The following is a 20,899-nucleotide window of genomic DNA, read 5'->3' on the forward strand; positions in this document are numbered from 1 at the left end:
GCAGACCTAAAATAAAACACTTCATTTTCCTTACTTCTTCTTTAATAATTCAAATCAACCGCCACACCTGTGTTGGCACCACGGTGTAAGAAGCTGCGGAAGCTGCGCAGGGCCGCAGGAACGAAATTGATGGCACTATCGGCGTAGAGGTGAACTAAGAATGAAGATAAAGACAGAGCTCTGTACTCTGTACCAATGAGTGAAGCCAGAATGAGCTCCAATGTGTATTTAGGTATTATGAAAATTTCACGACAGATAACCTAAATATTTGTGTATATAAATATAAGCGTGTTTTAAAACTAAACACAAGAGAAAACAATATAAATCTTTATAGTATTTTTACTGTAATTTAAAAAAAAATGATATAAAATACAATATAAAATATTTCATGTCAATACAATTGTTTGACAATTTTTATTTTCGTATTCTTATTATATCATAGGACGTCATATTGTGGAACTACTAAATAAATATTAACTATGAATAGTAAAGGTTTTGTGCTATATTCACTGAAACGAATTAAACCATTTATGATGTATAATAATTTAACAAAAAGATGGTTTAACGAAACATGTTCTATTCGATTAAAAAATGTATGTTCTCATAATACACAACGTCGGACATTGCATGTGACTGCAAATCAATCGCATTCTCCCAAAGAGATCGGTCAAAAAACTGTTACCAATCTGGAACAATTTAGAGACTTGTCGAAAACTGGGCCTTCGTTGAAAGATTTTATAGCGCATGATGCCATACCTGTAGATCCCATCATTGCACCGAATATCCCATATATAAAAGACATTAACGGCAGTAATCAGAAAGGTAAAATATTTCTGTATTAATATCTTCTTTATTTGTTACATAGCTGTGTTTTTGTTGCAGTGTATTTTGAAGTTTACGGTTGTCAAATGAATGTTAACGACACAGAAATCATTTGGTCCGTTCTAAAGTCACACGGTTACCAAAAAGTAGATGCTATCAATAAAGCCAATATAGTTCTACTTGTTACATGTTCCATCAGAGATAGCGCAGAACAGAAAGTATGGAATAAACTAGATGCTTTGAATGGTATCAGAAGAAAAGCGAAGAATAAAATGAAAATTGGTTTACTAGGTATATCTACATGTTTGAATATTTTCTATGTTTTGTAACAAGTTATAATATGTTTATTGTTGCATCAGGTTGCATGGCAGAACGTTTAAAGGACAAAATATTAGACAAAGGTAAACTCGTTGATATAATAGCTGGTCCAGACAGCTATAAGGACTTACCAAGACTTTTGTGTGTGCCTGAGGATGAAACTGCTATCAATGTAGTTTTATCATTTGATGAAACATACGCAGATATTACACCAATAAGATTGAACAAAGAATCCACTAGCGCATATGTGTAATCTTTTATGATATACTTAAAATTACACATTTTATATTATTAGCAACATTTTTACTACTAATAATAATTACTGGACAGTGGATTTTATGCATTTATGACAAAAATCAGTAGGTGTAATTTAAAATAGTAAATACATAGAAGAATTTAAAAATGCTATTATATTCTTTGAACCTGTTAAACATACAGGATGGAACCACCCTGTATATTAAGAAAGAAAATTAATTTTTATTTTACTCAAGTTCGTAGCAATTTAGGTAGAAAATTTTTATTTTGCATAAAGATTCGCTGTGTAATAATTACTAATAGTAATAATTTTCACATTATAAGTTGATCATTGACATAATTTCTTGTTTTCCAGATCGATAATGCGAGGCTGCGATAATATGTGCACATATTGCATTGTTCCGTTCACACGAGGTAAAGAAAGGTCCAGACCAATGGACAGTATAATTAAAGAGGTCCAGTCTCTATCCGATGAGGGTGTAAAGGAAGTGGTACTACTTGGACAGAATGTAAATAGTTACAGAGATATGTCGGAGAGAGAATTTCATATGCTTAATAATGAGGGAACACATTTAGCTAAGGGTTTCAAAACTGTATATAAAAGTAAAAAAGGAGGTCGGAGATTCAGCGATTTATTAGATGAGGTGTCTCGTATTAATCCGGAAATGAGGATAAGGTATTACAATTTCATACAATTTTAAAGATACAGTAAAGTCCTGATTTCTATCACTGAGGGTTTCCACGATCACTTTCGCCTACCCATTCCACTGAGGGGCAACGCCGCAGGGGCCGCGAAGCTCGAGCTGCCTCGGTTGCCGAGCAGTGTAAACATGCCGCGTAATCTGATCTCGGGTCGGTTATATCGGTGTGAACCACTACTAATCCAATTACAAAGCTTCTTTATTTTTCATTATTTTTTTATGGGACTTCACCAACTTATTTGTGGTATATTGTGATATTATATTGTGATATAATTTTAACTATATTTAGTGGTTTACTTGATGATTAAAGTTTCGGGCGCAAGGAAGGACAGCGCGATCCGTATTTACATGCTGTCCTTTTCTACGTTCGGCATCCTTTGTACTTCCGACACGGTCGACGCAGTCATAAGAAAATAGTGTCCCTACACGATCTCTCTTCCTGCTCGGAACCGTCGATGGGAAACAAATCGCGACTTTACTGTATGTTATTTTAAAAGTTACACAATTCATGAAAATCATTCTTAGATTTACATCACCGCATCCTAAGGATTTTCCTGATGAGGTTTTACAGTTGATAGCAGAGAGGTCAAACATTTGTAATGAAATTCATTTGCCCGTGCAAAGTGGCAATTCTATGGTTTTGGAAAGGATGCGAAGAGGATACACAAGAGAAGCATATTTAGATTTGGTCTACCACATACGCAGCATTCTCCCTAATATATATTTCTCCAGTGATTTTATTACCGGATTTTGTGGTGAAACTGAGGAAGAGTTTCAAGATACATTGTCACTGATGCGATTAGTGAAATATAACAAAGCATACTTATTTGCATATAGCATGCGCGAGGTAATCTATAATTATATAAGCTTTGTCAATTAAGGTACGATATTAGTAAGCATTATTACAAGAAATTGTAATACTTTTAGAAAACTACAGCTCATCGTCGCTATAAAGATGATGTAGATCCAGCTATAAAAAAGGACCGTCTGGAAAGGATGATTTCAACACATAGACTTATAGCAGAGGAATTAAATAAGTCACAAATTGGCCAGTTACAACTTATGCTTATAGAAGGGGTAAATCATTTTGAAGTAACGCAATATAGTGCTGTAACAATAGTAACAGTAAATCGTGTAATAATTAAATAGGATTGAATCATAATGAAATTATGAATTTTGTCTTAGGTTAGTAAGAGATCAGATGAGTTTCTTCAAGGAAGAAATGATGGCGGCACACGAGTATTGATTCCGAGGATGGATATACCTATTGAAAAAGACGCTGATACTAAAAGGCTGATAAAGAGCGGTGATTACATTGTTGTAGAAGTTCAAAGCGCTAATTCTAATACCCTGAAAGGAACACCTTTGTATCACTCATCGATCACGGAATTTTCATCGTCACACGGATTGTAAATAAAATATAACATTAGTTCTTCATCTTTTCAATTATTTAATCATATTTATCACTGCAGAATACATTCAGTTTTGAAATGAAAGAGACAAAGATCTACTTAATCGCGCGAAACTAAATTTACATATTTGTTACTAATGTGATAATATTGTGAATAAAACAATCATGTACATAGTATTATACATCTATATAATAAATAGGTAAAACTTAATCTAATTTTGTGGTACATGGCAATCTATATGCAGATACATAACACACTTTTGTTGCAAGAGCTACACTTATGATACTTAAAAGAATATACACTAGAGTAACAAAAAGATTATGTAACTAAGTTTCTCTTCTATTCAGCCAAATTCATTTTGAGACAGACAATTTTTGTTCCTTGTAGAGTTTGTTTCATTATTTTAGTTTCTTAGAAGTACCATGAATATTTTGTTTTTTACCCTCTGACAGCGGTGTCCGGGCCTATTTTGACCCACAGTGTCAATATATTCATACAATTACTCAATATCGAATAGCTGTTACATTAGAAACAACAGAAAGACTAATGTGCCGACAAAAGTACCTACAAAAATTTGATTAAAAAATTTCTAAATGAGTCCATAAATCAAAGTTAAGCATTATCAATTGTACAGTTACAAAATTAGTCCGCCGTCCAAGGGTTGAATAAATATGTAATCGATAAAAGAAGTGTAGAAAATTTTAGGGTTGATGTGTAGTTTGTTACAGTTTGCTATATCTTAAAGTCTTACTATACAGGATCCGGTCGAATAACATGTACAAGGGGAGGGGGGTGATTCTACATGTAAATATAAATCGAAAGAAAGGAATAACATTTTTTTTCGTTTGACGCCTCGGTTTTGAGAAAATCGAGTTTAACCCCTTACAGTATTTTAACGGGTCAGACCCGTGATGAAGATTTTAACAAAGTCTAACAAATATGAATGTTGCGCCCTTCTTTTTAAATTAAATAAAATTTGATTCGTTTGTAATCAATATTTAAGCATTAAAATAAATGTAGCCGTACAAAAACTATACATTTTCTTTTCCGTTTTACGGCATTTTTGGGGATAAAGACGTTTTAATCATTGTAACTGTAAAGAAAATATTACGCAAAGAAAACATCCGTAGTTTCGCGTGCTCAAGTATATGCAGGAAGTAGATTTGGTTGGTCAATCGAATTACAACAAATTAGAGTGAAATAGAGATTTTATTTCCTTTCTTAATATGTTCAATAGGTTGAAAATAACGTAACAGTATTTTAAAATTTTTATATCTTTACTGCTTTAAATTACGTCTAATAATTTTTGCCATAAATGCATAAAGATCCGCTGTCTATATAATCATGATCAGACGTCTCAGAAAATTCCTATCGAAAAGCACACGTATTCTCCAAAACAAAGCTTCGGATGAAAAAATTTGATTCTACTTTTTCTCCTTATCTTTTCACAAGGAATCACCTTGTGTCCGCTTGTACATGTTATTCGGTAGGACCCAGTATATTATTTACACGAAATGATAACGCAAAAATTCTTCAATTAAAAATGATTTTGTACATGTTGACCTAAACAGAACAAACAGGTTCATTTATACAGAATATTTTTGTCATCGTATATGAACACCTTAGTAGGTATACTAACGTTACCTAATGTCGATGCGTCTTTGGAAGTATGAGAATAATTTTAAAGGTCTTAAACAAGGCTCGCGGTTCCGATATTAATGACAACGTTATCGGCGCCGCGTTCGTAGACCGTGAGATCGTGGTTCCTGGGTTGTTCTAACAATGCCACTAGTTGTTCCCCGCTAGGAAATGTGTTTGTTGTGGTTGGAAGAATCACATCGCATTCCAATTGACCTGAAAGGTGGAAATGTAATCTTTTGTAAAAGTGCTGGAATCAGAATGACATAGAATTAATTCAAATTAGAGCTATTCCAGTTTCTTTGTATTCAATGTACAACGTGGGCGTGGAAGAAATATAGTAAAATTCGAGGAAAGGAAATATGAAAAACGAATTGTTTTACTTCTCGTTGCAAACATATTAATAATTGAATTGGAGGCTGGAGCAACTTTGGGTGTGAGATTTCCTTAAAGTCTATTCTCCCATCAAATTCTGCTCTCCTGTAAAATTTGCACTTTGTTCGTTATTGTTAATTTAATTATTGAATTCTTGGCTGGTGCAACTTTGGATGATGCAAAGTGCAAATTTTACAGGAGAGCAGAGTTTGATGGGAGAACAATAAAAGCTAATAGACGTTAAGGAAATCCAACGTTGCTCCAGCCACCAATTCAATTGACAAATTTTTCCTTGCATTCTTTTCGGGTACAAAAAATTATGTCATTAGCATAAAAATATCACTAATGCAGAGACTCCGGAATAGTTTAAAAAGTGGTAGAAGATTGTGGCTATTGGTGTTGAGGGTTACTGCAACTATCTTGCAATTAAAACAGAGTAACCTCTTACCTGATAAGGAAGGTGAAGCACCTTTGCTAGAACCGTACATGCGGGTGCTGTACCCTGAATCATTGTGTGCATCATGCAAAGGCGGTGTTGGGCTATAAACCGCATTACGGGACCTATATGGCATTCTGGCTATGCTGTCGTAATGCACGTGCTCCGATATCACTCCTTTTCCAGTGATCCCCCCGCTAAGTGCTTCCGGTTGCTCGTCCTCGTCTCCTTCGCTGCTCTCGCTATCATTACCTACGTTCGTTGCGATAATATTAAAAACGTTCCTCCGTATTGTAAAACGACTACGACGAACTCAACGCATATTAATCGAACATTTGTAGTCACAAGACTCCGGACGTTTATGCAAAATAAAAGGTTCGTGCATCAATTGCAACATGCAGGAGAGCTAAATATATGTATTTTTATATTCTTCATTAGTAATTTTAATGTGATGAAAATAATATATTAATACCCTCAAAATCTTATAATATTGTCATTGTTTTAAATTGCACTTGCTCATTTTTGTTATAAATACATAAAATCCGGAGTCTAGTAATCACTTTTTGCATTACTAGATTTTCTCTTAGATGTTTTCATTTCTAAATAAATCGGTAAATATCCGTTTCTGTTTATTATTTAAACATGTATGAATATCTTATTAATCAGAGTCTACTAGAATATTATGCGAGTTAGTATTAGCTAGTTACAATTGTTAAAACACAATACACCTACCAAGTAAAATGTTTCCGTTTTTCCAAAATCGATATCTTAAAAACTACAGATGAGAATGAAATGAAAACTTTACAGAGATTCGAATTCAATAAGAAACTTAAAAATCGTGACCTCTACTGTTTTGTAGAGGCTTTTTGCGGCCAATAGCAATTAACCCTTTTAAGCAATTAACTGCGGGTTCTTTTAGCACAGCCGATCGCTCTAAACGGCAAATCGGCAAACACCGCACACACATCGTCAGCGGTAAACCCTTACAACTTTTATCTTGTACTAGGACAAAAATGGAATAAAAAATAAAAGCATGCCGACCGACAAAGTATGCATTTTATAATCAACGATAAGAAAAATAAAATGAAAATAAGTACATACATTCTAATTTTAAATTAAAAGATTTTTTTATTGTATTTATTTTATTTTTATTTTAGTGGTATATAAGCCCCAGCTGCTATTTGATATTAGCAAAAATTAACGTGTTGTTTTATACCTCGCCCGCCTCTGGCTATAATTTTAGTATGTGGTTCATAAATCACACCCGCAGTTAAAGCTGTTAAAAAGAAAAATGATTTACTCATTAGCTATAAAGTAATGCCTGTAACGCTTCAAAAAGATTCAAGTAATTTGGTCCAAAATTGAAAAAAGTTATTCATTTTTACAGGGTGTACAAATATTTTTTACGCTGATTAAGTAACCTGAAGTATTGAGCGGTGTTGTTTATTCTCTGATAAGCTGATGTTGAATATGTGTTTACCTTCCCCGTGCCATCCGTTTCCTACACCACCCTGGGGCTGGACCCTTTGATTTTGAGAGCACTGACTGTTCTCGGGGCTTGTTGGTTCACTGCTTCCAGAACGCGTGCCTCGCCAGCCGTTATGCATGCCAGGCACTTGCTGAAATCGCTTGATCATCTCGTGAACGCTACGTCGCCCGGAAGACCTCCATTCGTTCAAGTTGTCGTCGCTCTTCCGCGTTGTGCTGCTTTCCTCGTGGCAGGAGTTAATCCCGTGATCCCGACTCGATAGATCCTGTTAATTGAAGATCGCAATTGCGCGGGTCAAACGATACCGAAACTGTATCTTCGTTTCGGATATTATTCACAGAATTACTCTTTAACCCTTCAAGGACGACATCAGTACGCCGCGCCGCGCCATACTGACTCCAACGAATATTTAAAATTTCATATTTTATCATTTACTTTGTAGGAAACATCAAACTACTCATTCGTATCATTTCACGTAAAAGGATCGATTTTATTGATAAATAAATTTGATAATAACTCGACTGCGGATCTTTATGCAATTATGGCTTTTGATAATTTCTAAAATATGACAGAATCTAGTACGATTTTAATTTATTTCAGATCTAAAAAGGCTACTACCACGGAAAATAAGGTGTTATTTGATTCGAGTTTCTTACAATTCGTCTACAAAAATTGCACGAATTGTATAAACATGCGCAGTCTAATAATAACTTTTATAGATAGTACTTGATGTTTTTTGCAATACAGTCGGCTTATCACTGCATTTATCAATCAAACGAAACGAAACACGATCGAACAAAAACAGCTGCGAAAAGTTTCTTGTACACGGTGATCGACAATAAAGAATAAAGAAATTGCGATTCCAGCTTCGTTTGTTAGTTATTAACAAGTCGGCCTGAAATGCGGCAACCCGACAAACAGAGGTATACGTTGCGAACGTGAATTGCACATATGCATTTTTGTGAATACTTGTATTTGTGAGGATTTCATTACGAATCCGGAAAACATTTTCACCTCCCTAGGGCCCCAAATGAGAACTAAGGTAAGCACGTTTCTGTCACTTGATACGAGACTGTCGTGCGCCTTTACGATGTGCGCAACATACACCGCTGCTGGACGGGTTGCCGCATTTTAGGCGAATTTTTAATTGTTAATAACCAAAAAATGAAGCTGAAATCGCAAATTTTTTATTCTTTATTTTCGTCTTATATTCATTCCTTAAATTTTCTCCCACCTGAAGTCCAACATCCTATATATCAATTACGATCCAAGTATTTACCAACAGTAATTTAAAACATTATTTACCGGCGATTAAATTTACATGGTTAAGGATTTTTTAATAGATATCTCGACAGCAATAGCAATTTCAATCGTGAATCAACAAGTCACCCTCGGTAACGTAATCTAATTATTTCGTATGGGATTATTATGTAAGAAAAGATAATTACGCTTAATACGGAATAATTATTGAGTAGATTTCCAGCAGATGAAGTGTTAAGAAGATAAAATGACACTTTTCTATAAATTCCATACCGTGGTATCGACCTGATGTTTTCAGGAGCACGACTAGCGCGTAGCTCGTTAGAGCCGCAGCCTAATCAACACCTCGATAAAACGCATTGTAACTAGCAGAAGAAATCCGATTACACACTCACGCGCTGTTGATGGACCTGTTGCCTGGATCCGATCGACGGCGAGGAAGCTGCCCCGAGCGGCGAGCTGCGATCCTGCTTGATCACACCGTCGAACGTCTCGTTCAGCCTGGGCGGCACATCGAGCACCCTCAAGGTTGACCTCGAGATACCGGAACCCGTGGGTAGATCTCTCATGGATTTGCTAAGTCTAGGTATGGCGGGTATATCAAGATCGTCCAAGCTGCCGCGGTGTATCGGTGTCTCCCCTGGGATCTCGAAACTTCTATCATGGGGTCTGTCGTCGAGCAAATCCTCCAGTGATCTGGCTCGAGCCGGTGGAAGGGATTGATCGTTGGCGAACGAAGGTTTCGCTGGTCTTTCGCTGTGCCTGCCTCTTCCGCCGCGGGACAAGCGTTGTTGAAGATGCGTGTGTCTTTCGTCGCACTTGGACCTCTCCGCCGCGACGCATCTGGTCAACTCAGAGATTTGTCCTCTGGTCCTCCTCTCCAGGTTGGCCACCTTCAGGTCGAGCCTCTCGTGAGCCAGATCTATGTGCGCCTTCAGTTCCGCCTTGTCCCTTTCCAGTTTGGCCTCCATGTGTCTGAAGAAAGGCGCGCAGTAGCAGGTGTAACCGACTCCCACCGGACCTTTCCTGATATTTCCAGCGAGGTCCAGGTAATACTGTTCTCCACGGGCTAGCGGATCCGATGGCAGCGAGTCCAAACGCGGTTGCGGAAACGCTTCCGGGTCGGGGTAGTAGTGGCACCCGTACGGGGACCATTGCCTACCCATCACCGCTTTCTCGAAATGGACCTTGTTCTGCTTGCCGGACGATTTGTGCTTCTTTTTCTCCTTCTTCGTGCAACTGTCTCTACTGCCGCTTGTACCACTACCAGTCTTCTCTCGCTTCTTCTCGCTCTTGGTACTCTTCCCGTCGACCTTGTCCACCGTCGCAGCGGAGTCCTCCTCCCGACTTTTACTCCGCGTTCTGCTCTTGCTTCGCGCTTTACCGATTATCTCGAGTATCTCTGTCAGGTTCTTACGCCGGGCTATGTCCTTCGCTGTTTCCCCTTGCTTGTTCCGCAGGCTACGGTCGCAGCCGGCCTCCAGCAGGATCCTCGTCAGCTTTCGACGGCCCATCGCCGCCGCGATATGCAACGCCGTGTCACCGTTCTGCGTTAAGATAATCTCGTTAATACCGATTTATACCGGTTCCGTTCAGCACCGATCGGACAAACATTCTTTAACCCCTTGCACTACTACTTATTGGGTTGGCAAGAATTAATTTCGGTATTTTAAGGTGAGGTAAAACCCAACTTTTTTTGTTCGATAATTTCTTGCTATCTTTCTGGTAGCTTCACAATTCTGTGCTCATAAAACTTCTGATCGTTATCGGCAAAAAACTGATCCCAGTACGATTTCAGGTCATCATCATTAGTGAAAGTTCATTGCTTGAATAAAAAGATTGGGTTTTAATTCACCTTAAAATACCGAAATTACTTTCTTGCCCACCCAATATTTTATAGCTATAGCGATTAAAAATTCTTCATCGTTCAGAATTTCACAGACAGAAAGGAAAGCTTATATTTATTGTATGCATATGCTTTCTCCAAAGGTTATACACCAGTTATAACAAAATAGAATTTTATTTCGTTTTAAAGGAAATTAATAACATACAGATTTAGTAGATTCTATTTAGAATTTTCATCACGAGTCTGATTTGATATTGTAGGGCAAGGGGTTAATGCATTTAAAACCTGTTTATACTATCCTGATGAAATTCAGCATTAATTCCTTTCACCCCCCTCACCCAAAGTGAATTAGGACAGCAAAAAAGAATCGCCTACTAAACTCTGAAGCTTCATAATTTTTTGAATTCTCAAGTCAGGGATAATCCCTTGTGAGACATGCGATTGAATTTCGAGGTACTTGGGAATTTAACACTAAACCTACCACGATCAAATGACCGGTTTTGTATATTTTCCAATTATCGAAATTATAAGAATCCATTTATGGAAAATAATGGAATAAATTTCCTTGTCCAAGCATGTATTATATCGCAAAATTACAGACAATGTCTATGAATTTAGCGTTGCCATTTTTATAAGGCAATATTTACCAGATACTTTTAATGCTTGATGGGTTTAGTGTTAAAGCATCAATTCTAGAAAGAGATGATGATTATTAGACAATGTTGGTCTTCAACATTTTTTGGTTACACATAAATAGTATGTATGTATGATTTGCTCACAATTTTATTAATTATGAACACAACGAAGAGTCCCATTTTGGGATCCTAATCCCAAGAATTACATTTTACATTATATTTTCAAGATTTGTGTTTAAAACTTGTTTTCATGTTAGCAAATGTACTATTTGTCAAACTGACGGATTAGAAATAAATGGTTATATACCTAGGATGAACTATTTAATTTCTATACTTAATCTTTTTCAGACAAAGTTCTACTATTCATTATTTGACTTACTTTGTTTTGATCCGAGACTCGGCAAAGCGCAGAGATTAGGATACGTGTGACCCCGGCGTGACCATATCGTGCAGATGTGTGAAGCGGCGTGTCTCCATACTACAAGAAAACAATTCGAAAGATAATATATAATACTATGTATAATACTAAAAAGTACTTAACCTTCAGTTACTCGCTCTCCATTTTCTACATACACTACCGGCCAAAAGTTTGGAATCACTTGCTGATTTTGGTAAAAATCGGATATATCGGTAAATTTGGAAATGACCTATCGTTATAATATCAAATATTAACTAGTTGAATAATATTTCTTAACAGATTTCAGCATTTTCTTATAGCCATAATGCTCTGGTATATTTTACATACCAGTGTGTAAGACAATGCTCGGAATGCACTTTTCTCCATATCTTTTGTAATAACATCACAATATTTGTTCAAAGTTGAAAAATACGTTTTTTTTTAAAAGTCGTGTTTCTCAAGAACTGTGCATCTAGGAGAAAAATAAAGAACAGATTCGGAATCAGCGCTGGTTTTTCATGTAAACTGATATAACTCCTACGACACAACGTAAATAATAGCAGTTACTTCGTATGTTACTAAACAGAGGATACTCTCTACAGATCTATATACAAAATCTATCTACACATCATTGGTATTGAGAAACATTAGATATCTAGAGGTGTCTTATCGTTTTGTCGCGGAGTGTATATTCACTTTCTACGTGTATATGTATATGAACAAATGAATATTCATTGCTAAAAACCTTGAGGTGCCTTATCATTTTGACCGGCAGTGTAGATTCCAAACAAAGTACGTTAAACAAATTAATCAAATGCTTGTTTCTTCTACTTTTGGCCACGAACTCGGTCGAATTCGCCACTGTTCGGCGGGAGCTACTCGTGTTCACCGGAGGCTCGCATTTAATCCAAATGAAACGGCTCGTTCGCGAATGGAGGATAGAGAACTCACGCCGGGCCTATTACTCACGTTGTTTTGAAGGTCAGGATTGCACCCCGCCAGGAGGAGTTCGCGGCAGCTTTGGTTGTGGCCGTTTTGGCAGGCAAGGTGAAGCGGCGCGAATCCGGCGAGATTCCTCGCGTGCAGAGGGGCACGCTGTGTCCCGAGGGCCTTCGCTAGGGCGGCCACGGTCCGGCTGTATCCGCGCCAGGATGCCTCGTGCAGCGCTGAATTTCCATGCTGAAACACGCATCACCGATTGATGGAACAACCTTGCTCGAACGCCCGATACTGATCGATCAAACCCGGTGCACGCCGGTCAACCGGGATGCAACCGGACGGCGGTTGCAAAAATTCCGGGTAGAGGGGAACGGATACATGCTATTGCACGCGCAACTTTCCGGCGAATCAGATACCAATGAAATCAGGCAAAACGACCGTGCGTCGTTAATCACGGCCTCGCGATGCTCACGCCGCATCTCGAGCGTGGATCAGAACCAACCACCGATTAATTGATTTATTTGCCCAGGTGAAATGCAATCCTGGAAACGACAAGTTAGAGAATCGCTCGCAGATAATTTGTACGACGTGAGCCGCGATAAGGTGTCTCTCGGTCGCTCTGATCCCTTTGGCAGGCTTACAACGATACCTGTCGCGAATCAAGCACGCTGTTTCTTCGCAGTTTATCGGAAACGATGTTAATTCTTCGGGCGCAACACTTCTTTCTGTACGAACAAGTTGTCCGATGTTGCAGGTGTTGCCGTGTTGATTAATTAGATCATTTTTTCATGGATTATTTTGTGGAAACCGAGATGAGAAACAAGTTTAGTTTATTTACTAGGTAGTTTCTTATGGTAAGAATAAGAACAGAGTAGACATGTTACTATACTAGTGTTCTTGTATTTTTAAAATAAATGCATAAAGATCCGCAGTCTAGTTATATCTACCCCCAACTTCAAGAAAGTGAGGAGTGATGGATGAATGTATAATGGATCTAGTATAATAATTAGTAGACCGCGGATCTTCATGAAAAATAAAAAATGTTTGCATTGATTGCAAGACACAGAAGTGAAATAAAAATTTCCTTCTTCTTTTAATTATCTGATTAAGCTGAAACCGATACGCTGATGTCTTTAAATCTTTTTAATATGTCCACTGCTTTAAATTGTGCTTACCCATTTTTGTCATAAATGCATAATTCTAGATAAATAGATCTTCATGCAAAATAAAAATTGTCTGCGTCGATTGCAAGAAATAGAAACCAAATAGAGTGCTATTTCCTTCCTTAACACGGAACCTACCGAGCCTTAAAAGTAACTGGTACATGTTCCCTTATAAAAATGACAAGATTGATTTTATTTAGACTTTGTGCGGCTCCTATTGTAATACGTACTCTACTAAAGATATCTCTACAAAGAAATCATTTGTACTATTCCAATATTTATCAAATAAAAAATCAGGAGCAGGTCATTCTGACCGGTGGTGGAGGGTTTAGTGTTAATTTTAATAGATGGAGACATCATATATTGACATCTTTAATTGTCAAAATTTTCCTACAATTTTGAATTTTATCTACTCAATCTTTCTGTAACTGCATACAGATCCGCAGTATAATAATATTATAGCCTCGTGTAATGAATTTTAGGATGCCTATTATGGTAAACACCATATGATTTTTTTGGCCTTACTGTTCCTCCCCAAATTAGATTATGTGTGCCAAAGGAAATAATCGGACAACGGGAACCCATGCCGCATTTGCGTTAAAGTTCTAAAATGTTTGTTATTTCAAGCATTGAGAACAATACAACAGTACTTTTACATTCTTTTAATATGTCTGTTGGTTTGCATTTGGTCTACTCACTTTTCTTATAAACGCATAAAATCCGCAGTCTACTTATCAGTATGGAAGATTCGATTCCCCTAGAGGTGTAATTTATAGATTAATTTTTCTCGAATTGGATTATCGTTTAGTGTGAAACGTATTACCCGAGAATTCTTTCGTGTGACAACCCCGCAGCTTCGAGAATGATATTTGCAGCCCGGTAAATATGTCAATCGCCAGAGTGTGTACAAGAACACGTGAACGAGCCCGGGGGATTCCGAACAAGAGGTAATGGAGATGTGAACCGCTCGAACGTAGTTGGAGATACAGCCAGCATAGCTTATCGTGGGCGGTTCCCTTCAGGGTGGGTAATGTCGCGCACTATATCACAAAACGTCTATTCAATTTAGATCAGGCCGGTACGTAAGCGCGTAAAGGACCGTTTCGTTCGCCACTCGTCGGGATAAACGTCGCCGATATGCCATTTTGCGGATTCGTGGCTACGGAACGACGCGATTTGCGTTTCTCCGTGTTCTTCCGTCAGCTATTACGACTATTTATGTCGTTGTTACAGCTTCATGCTTTGGGCGACTTAGCCCATTCACGTCTTAAGGAACAATGAAAAATAATGTTCTTATTATCAATATGTTTTATTATATCACACTAGAAAAATTTCAATAAAGAACACTTCGTATTTCAGTAATTTGTACATATTGCTATGTCCATGTAATATATTGTTGTTAATAACAACAACAATGTAGGCTTTTCTAGATAAGAAAACAAAAGGGTTAAATAGACTGTCATTATTAAGTGGACGTACGTAGTTTGATTTTATAAGCATACTGGTTTAACATGACTGGTATAACAAAAACATTGGCTTACATTAAAGAATAAAGTGTAATTGCACATAAAAAATAAGGTCACAGGAAGTTAGCACGTATTATATACGACGTATGATTTTTTCATCTATCATTTTTTTTCTATTTTTACTTAAAAAAGAGCAGCAACTTGTCCCAGTTCCAAGAATCACCCTTGTATACACAGTATGTCTGAAAAATAACGGAACTTCTTTAATTTAAAGGAAACTACTAAGACCATCGATTGAAACAAAACCTATCGTGAAAGCTGTAACTTTCCTCTACAAGACAAGACCACGATCACTGCAATCGATCAACGAATTGATAGTATGTACCTTTAGTATCCCCGTCACAAAAACACGATAGAGCAAGGAGCAAATATTAAATTTTGTTTCAAGCTCGGTAAAACTTTTACAGGAACATTTGGATTGATGAAAAAAGTTTATTAGTACACTTTGGATACTTTGGAAGACGATCCAAATCCAGGCCGGCCACAAAAGAAAAATCGCGATGAGTTGGTGGAAAAAGTGCGTGAAATGATCGGGAATTCGTCCTACAAGGTCAAAATGTCAATGGTGAATATTATCTGGGTGTTATGCAGCGTTTGTGGAAGAGAATCGTTCGAGTGAGGTCCGAATATCGAGCGCCGGGAAGTTGGTTTTTGTTGCACAATAATGCACCGTCTAACAGGACCATCGCTGTTCGTGAATTTTTGACGAAAAAACAAGTCTGGGTGCTCCAACATCCTCCGTATTCGCCTGATTTATTACTGTGTGACTATTTCCTGTTCCCAAAACTCAAACTGGCCATGAAAGGAACGCTTTATGACGATGTTATACAAATCCAAAGTGCTGTGACGAGGGTCATTGAGGTGATTGCGCAAAATGAAATTAAAAAATCTATGCTAGCGTTGCTGGAACGTGCCAAGCGGTCAATTGATGCAAAAGAGTAATTGTAATTGTTTTTTGTTACTTAAAAAGTTCCGTTATTTTCCATATATACTGTGTACGTCTCTAAACCCATAGATCCATAGAGAAACGCTGTTCAGAATGTTGAAAATATTTAAATATCATAAAACTCAGCGACGGAAGGATTCTCTGCAAATGGTTACCCAATATTGAAATATTAAAATACTCGAGTAAAAATGTTTCCTTTTACTACCGAAAGCAGTAACGTATCTAATTCTCGAAATTTTTCGTCGGGGGAAAATTCTATCGTATCGAGTCTCGCGCGATTTGACGTGGAATGACTCGCATACCACGCTCAGTCAGAAGTATCCGGTACTCGGTTTTCTCTCTTTGTATAGATAATTTGCCTCCGGTGTCCCGCGGCGAGAGACCCAGCCCACGTATCGGTTTCGTGCAATGACGACGATGATCCCCTCATCGCCATATTACTGGTATACCTTTTTCCAAGGGCTCGGTAGGTCGCGCGGGACCAACAAGATCCTGCTCGTCAGGGATAAATCTCACGATCGTTTCTTGGGTTTATTCGCGGTTCACCGAGTAGGTTAAAGTTGAGCCAATCGATACGTATTGGCTGACAATTACACGCGAGGGAAACACGTTCGCGTGAATTTCAGGGAGAGATCCTCCAGGATAGGCGACAGCGATCTCTCGCACAATTATGGTAATGTAATATTTCTCTGTATTATTTCTTGCATCGTGAATGTTAACTGCAGGGGAACTGCGGAAAAATGGTATTCGTATAGTTAATGGTAGCGTCTGCCGTTATTAATTGCACGTGAAAGCGTCTGTGTAAGTACCTGGAGAAATACGATGTCTCAAGATTTTAAAGAATTGTTAGCTTACGAATAGACAACGGATCGTTGTGCAGAATGAAAATTTTCTGCCTGAATTGCAACAAGCTGAAGTGAAATAGAAATTTCGTTTCTTTCTTAATATGTTTAACCCTCTGCACCCGGAGCTATTTTCCTTGTAGAATCCTTTCTACAATTTCTTTCCATTCTATGCGTATGAAATAGAGTTGGGCATTAATCGATTAAAATTTTAATCATGACTGATCGATCAATGTGTACGATTAAAAGAAGAAATCATCGAAAAATCGACGATTGTTTCAATCGATTGATGAAGTTAATCGTCAATCGTTGATTAAAAAAAATATCATTGAAAAAAAACATAAAAGCACGTAAACAGAATTTGTATTGTGTATGTATATGTAGACCAAATGACAATACACCTAAACTCAGTTTACATTTTTTTCAGTATTCATACAGTTTTGATTCCGTATGTCATTTCGAAATTTCAGCAGCTAATCATTAATCATCCGATTGACGATTAATAATCATTAATCAATCATCCGATTGACGATTAACCGCAATTAACGATTAATAAGTGGAGATTAATTGTTGATTGCGATTAACGATTGAAGTAGAAATTTAGTCGTGAATCGTTGATTAAATTTTTGCCCAACTCTGGTAGCACTCGAGTGGCGGCAGTAAAATATTGTTTACATTCTTACACTATTAAATATATTGGTATCTAATAAATTACTAAACCTTGAAGTATTGTATGAGGTATTACATCAATTTCATATCCATAAAATGAAAAAAGCATATAGAAAGTAATTATTCTAGGCCGGAAGAAATATTTTTTAATTTTCACGTTAAAATAGCTCCGAGTGCAAAGGGTTAAATGTTTAGTAATTGTTTAGATACCAAAATATTTGATAATGTAATAATTTTGAATAATGGTACAGCAATTTTTAGTGGTGACTCTGAGTCAGCACTCGAGTGCTAAGAGAAAAAAGTGAAAAGCGCATTCGATCGGTACGAAAAAGCATTACACGACCGTTGCGCGACAGTTACATGATCAACTACCGGAAAAATCGGCAAAACACGACATCGCACAGCGAACGTCAAATTCACGACCGCCACTGTCGCATATATTACGCGTTTCCATTTCTCTTGGCGACGTCGTTGCTTCCGCTTCCTCGTGGTTCGCTTGCAGCCATTCAATCAAGGAAATTAATTCCCCTTTTCCGTCGCTTCGTCTCTATTCGGTGAAAACAGTGAGCGCGCCGACCCGACAATAATACAGCAACGCCGGCATAATGCATTACGCATGATTTATGATATATTTATTCAGGATGTTGAACTCCGTGGTTCCCTCTATTCATCGTGGCGCGCATCTTCTTGCTTTCACTGTTCTAGGCCTCCGGTGACCCTGAACGCCGCACGACCAGACCGAGCCGCGTCGATATTCACTAGGATCGAACCAAAAAAACTTTTTCTCGAAGATCAAACTCTAATATTGCGGAAAGGTTGCCTGCTTGGCCCAGTGAAACGCGTACAAAATTTCAGCTTGATCGGATCCGTTCGGGAGCCGCTGAACCAACACACCGCCGCACAGTGCGCCGGATCGCAGAATTTAGGGACATTTGAGCAAAATGTCGACTTTTCGAAGTTGACAATTAATCCTCGTATCCTCTACAGGCCTCGAAAATGAACATTTAAAGTTGAGCGTCTTCAAAGTAGTATATTTCACCTGGCAAAACTGTTTAGGTTCTTTGCGATGTCCTGTTCGTTTCGTTTTCGTTCCATATTTTCTCTTAGTTTTTTTTGTATGTTATAGAGCATCCATTCCCAATAAGAAATCATATATCTCTTTAGTAATTACTAATAATAATATATTTAAAAAATAATGCTGAACGTTAAAAGACAGATTTAAAAAATTTTGTATATTTGGCAAAGGATATCTTTTTAATCCCAAAAATTCCCAGGCTCCAACAAAGAGGTTTTCGGTACAACTTCCTTTAAATAGCCGTATAAGATTTATTCCTACTTCGTCCTACTTTACAAGAACTCTTAAGACTCTATAAACATATGAAATGCTTATATTTATATTAGGCAATAGATAATAGAGAAATAAATAGAGTTAGGTAAAGAAATCACTGAAACCGTAAAATAAATTGTAGCGCAAGGGGTTAATTACAATTGTCCACTGTTCGTTCTCGTCTCTCAGCAACTGTTTATTTCCTCCTAGGTTCGACCAATTTTCGGAACCACTGTATACTGGAAGGGAAGAAGTAGTAATTTTCAGACGATCGATATGGTTCTTCACTTCTGTCCGTAAGTGTACCTTCGTAGACAACGCCGGTCAGGATGGGTCAACCGTTGCACGGGGTTTGGAAGCACCGAGGGTCACGACGATGTTATCGCTCAAACGGAGAGAATGAACGTTACTCTTTGAAGCGCGCGGACGTGTATGTACTCGTTGCAGACAGCTCCGAAAGAAGTTCCTGGGAACGGTCATGCATCATCCGATTTTTAACCCCCGTGTTCGAGCTATTATGGACACGACGAGAGCTTTCAGACTCTCGTGGTTCCGATTATTATAATTGAGTTTGTTTCAGTCTGTAGACGACGACGACGACGACGACGAAGACGCGACGTGAACACGCCGCGTTCTTTTATCATAGATGACTGGTTTAATGTTAATGTTGACGTTATAGCTTCATTTACCTATTCAGCACAGCGCAGGTCAGCCGCAAAGTGCTATTCAGTGGTCAGAGGCTAAGAATAATACAGCACATCTTCCCGATGAATGTTTCTTTGTGTTGGTATTGTTATTATTATGTATGGGCTATAATGCCAGAAGTAAAGGCTATGTGAAAATGCATTTATGTATGGAAACAATCGGCAAGTAGCTTCGTAGCATGTTCCACGACTAGCGTCGGCTGTATGGAACATTGGGCGGGCGTTGTTGACGATTTTAATTGGCATTCCTGAGGGAAAGACAATGCTTTTGTCAGTAGGGGTTACTATCTAGTTCTGGTAGAAAGTATTTCATTTAATCTTTTTCCTTTTAACCTGCTTATAAGCTAATATTACTACATTACTAGATAGCGGATTGTATGCAGTTATGACTAAAATGATTGGTGCAATTTAAGACAGTAAACATATTAGAAGAATTTAACTCTTAGCACTCGAATGGTGACTCTGAGGCGCCACTAAAAATTGCTGTATCATTATTCAAGATGTTGTTTACATTATTAAGTATGTCGGTATCTAATGAATTACTAAACATTTAGGTATTGTATGAGATATTACATGTACCAATTTCATATCCATAAAATGTAAAAAAAAATCATAGGGAATGGAAATATTCTAGATCGGAAGAAATGTTTAATTTTCGAGTTAAAATACCTCCGAGTGCAGACGGTTAAAAATACTATTATATTATTTTCAACATATTACGAGAGTAAATAAATTTCTATTTCATTGCAGTTTGTTGCAATCCAGGTAGAAAATTTTTATTTTGCATGAAGATCCGCTGTCTACATGAAATAACATTGTTTGACATAATAAGTATTTCAGTTTATTTGGAATAATTTATCTATATAATAAAAGTCAAATGCTATTCGTTGGTCACGACATCACGGGAGAACGGCTGGATCGATTTGGCTAATTTTTTTTTCAAAATGTTCGTTGTAGTCCGAATCAGGTTTTTAGATGTAAAAAAATAGGATAAGCATCACGGAAAAATGGAAAATTCGGGAAAAACTAAAAGTGCTTTTGGAATCATATTTCAATACAACAAAAAACCGAACGTCGTAGCTTTTAATCAATATTTCAATAGAACGTCGCAGCTTTTAATCAATATTTCAATAGAAATTTACATTATCGACGTCTGTTTGCATTATAAACATTCGCCAGTTATTTAATTTCGATAAACC

General features: G+C 37.5%; 2 protein-coding genes across 10 annotated transcripts in view; one reads left to right on the plus strand and one right to left on the minus strand.

The window, feature by feature from the left end:
* The first annotated feature begins 118 nt into the window (after window positions 1-118).
* On the plus strand, window positions 119-4,780 carry LOC143208004 (CDK5RAP1-like protein). Of its 3 annotated transcripts, XM_076421997.1 has the most exons (8): window positions 218-232; window positions 443-822; window positions 883-1,113; window positions 1,182-1,389; window positions 1,751-2,071; window positions 2,622-2,943; window positions 3,024-3,173; window positions 3,282-4,780. In XM_076421997.1, exons 2-8 carry the CDS (start codon window positions 480-482, stop codon window positions 3,507-3,509), a joined length of 1,803 nt encoding a protein of 600 aa, XP_076278112.1. In that variant the 5' UTR covers window positions 218-232; window positions 443-479; the 3' UTR covers window positions 3,510-4,780. The 3 variants fall into 3 exon arrangements, with proteins under 3 accessions (XP_076278114.1, XP_076278112.1, XP_076278111.1); XM_076421999.1 differs by lacking the exon at window positions 443-822 and having other exon boundaries at window positions 119-232; XM_076421996.1 differs by lacking the exon at window positions 218-232 and having other exon boundaries at window positions 239-822.
* The window catches only part of Dgo (ankyrin repeat domain containing protein 6 diego), a 247,712-nt gene continuing 230,339 nt past the window's right edge, over window positions 3,527-20,899 (minus strand). For 5 of the 7 annotated variants that reach the window (XM_076421993.1, XM_076421992.1, XM_076421991.1 and 2 more), the window contains exons 6-11: window positions 12,554-12,763; window positions 11,567-11,665; window positions 9,102-10,253; window positions 7,438-7,711; window positions 5,970-6,209; window positions 3,527-5,362 (exon numbers count right to left, since the gene is read on the minus strand). In XM_076421993.1, the coding sequence (XP_076278108.1) occupies window positions 5,199-5,362; window positions 5,970-6,209; window positions 7,438-7,711; window positions 9,102-10,253; window positions 11,567-11,665; window positions 12,554-12,763 (2,139 nt within the window). In that variant the 3' untranslated portion in view covers window positions 3,527-5,198. Of the gene's footprint in view, window positions 5,397-5,969; window positions 6,210-7,437; window positions 7,712-9,101; window positions 10,254-11,566; window positions 11,666-12,553; window positions 12,764-20,899 lie in introns of all 7 variants that reach the window. The other 2 variants (XM_076421990.1, XM_076421994.1) reach the window with 2 other exon arrangements.

The sequence above is a fragment of the Lasioglossum baleicum genome, chromosome 4 (genome assembly GCF_051020765.1).
Source record: "Lasioglossum baleicum chromosome 4, iyLasBale1, whole genome shotgun sequence".
NCBI classification, from domain to species: domain Eukaryota; kingdom Metazoa; phylum Arthropoda; class Insecta; order Hymenoptera; family Halictidae; genus Lasioglossum; species Lasioglossum baleicum.

Coding starts and splice junctions, on each gene's coding strand:
- LOC143208004 (XM_076421997.1), top strand. CDS start 480: ATGAATAGTAAAGGTTTTGTGCTATATTCACTGAAACGAATTAAACCA. Junction 1,390..1,750: donor GAATCCACTAGCGCATATGT/GTAATCTTTTAT, acceptor CTTGTTTTCCAG/ATCGATAATGCGAGGCTGCG. Junction 2,944..3,023: donor TTGCATATAGCATGCGCGAG/GTAATCTATAAT, acceptor TAATACTTTTAG/AAAACTACAGCTCATCGTCG.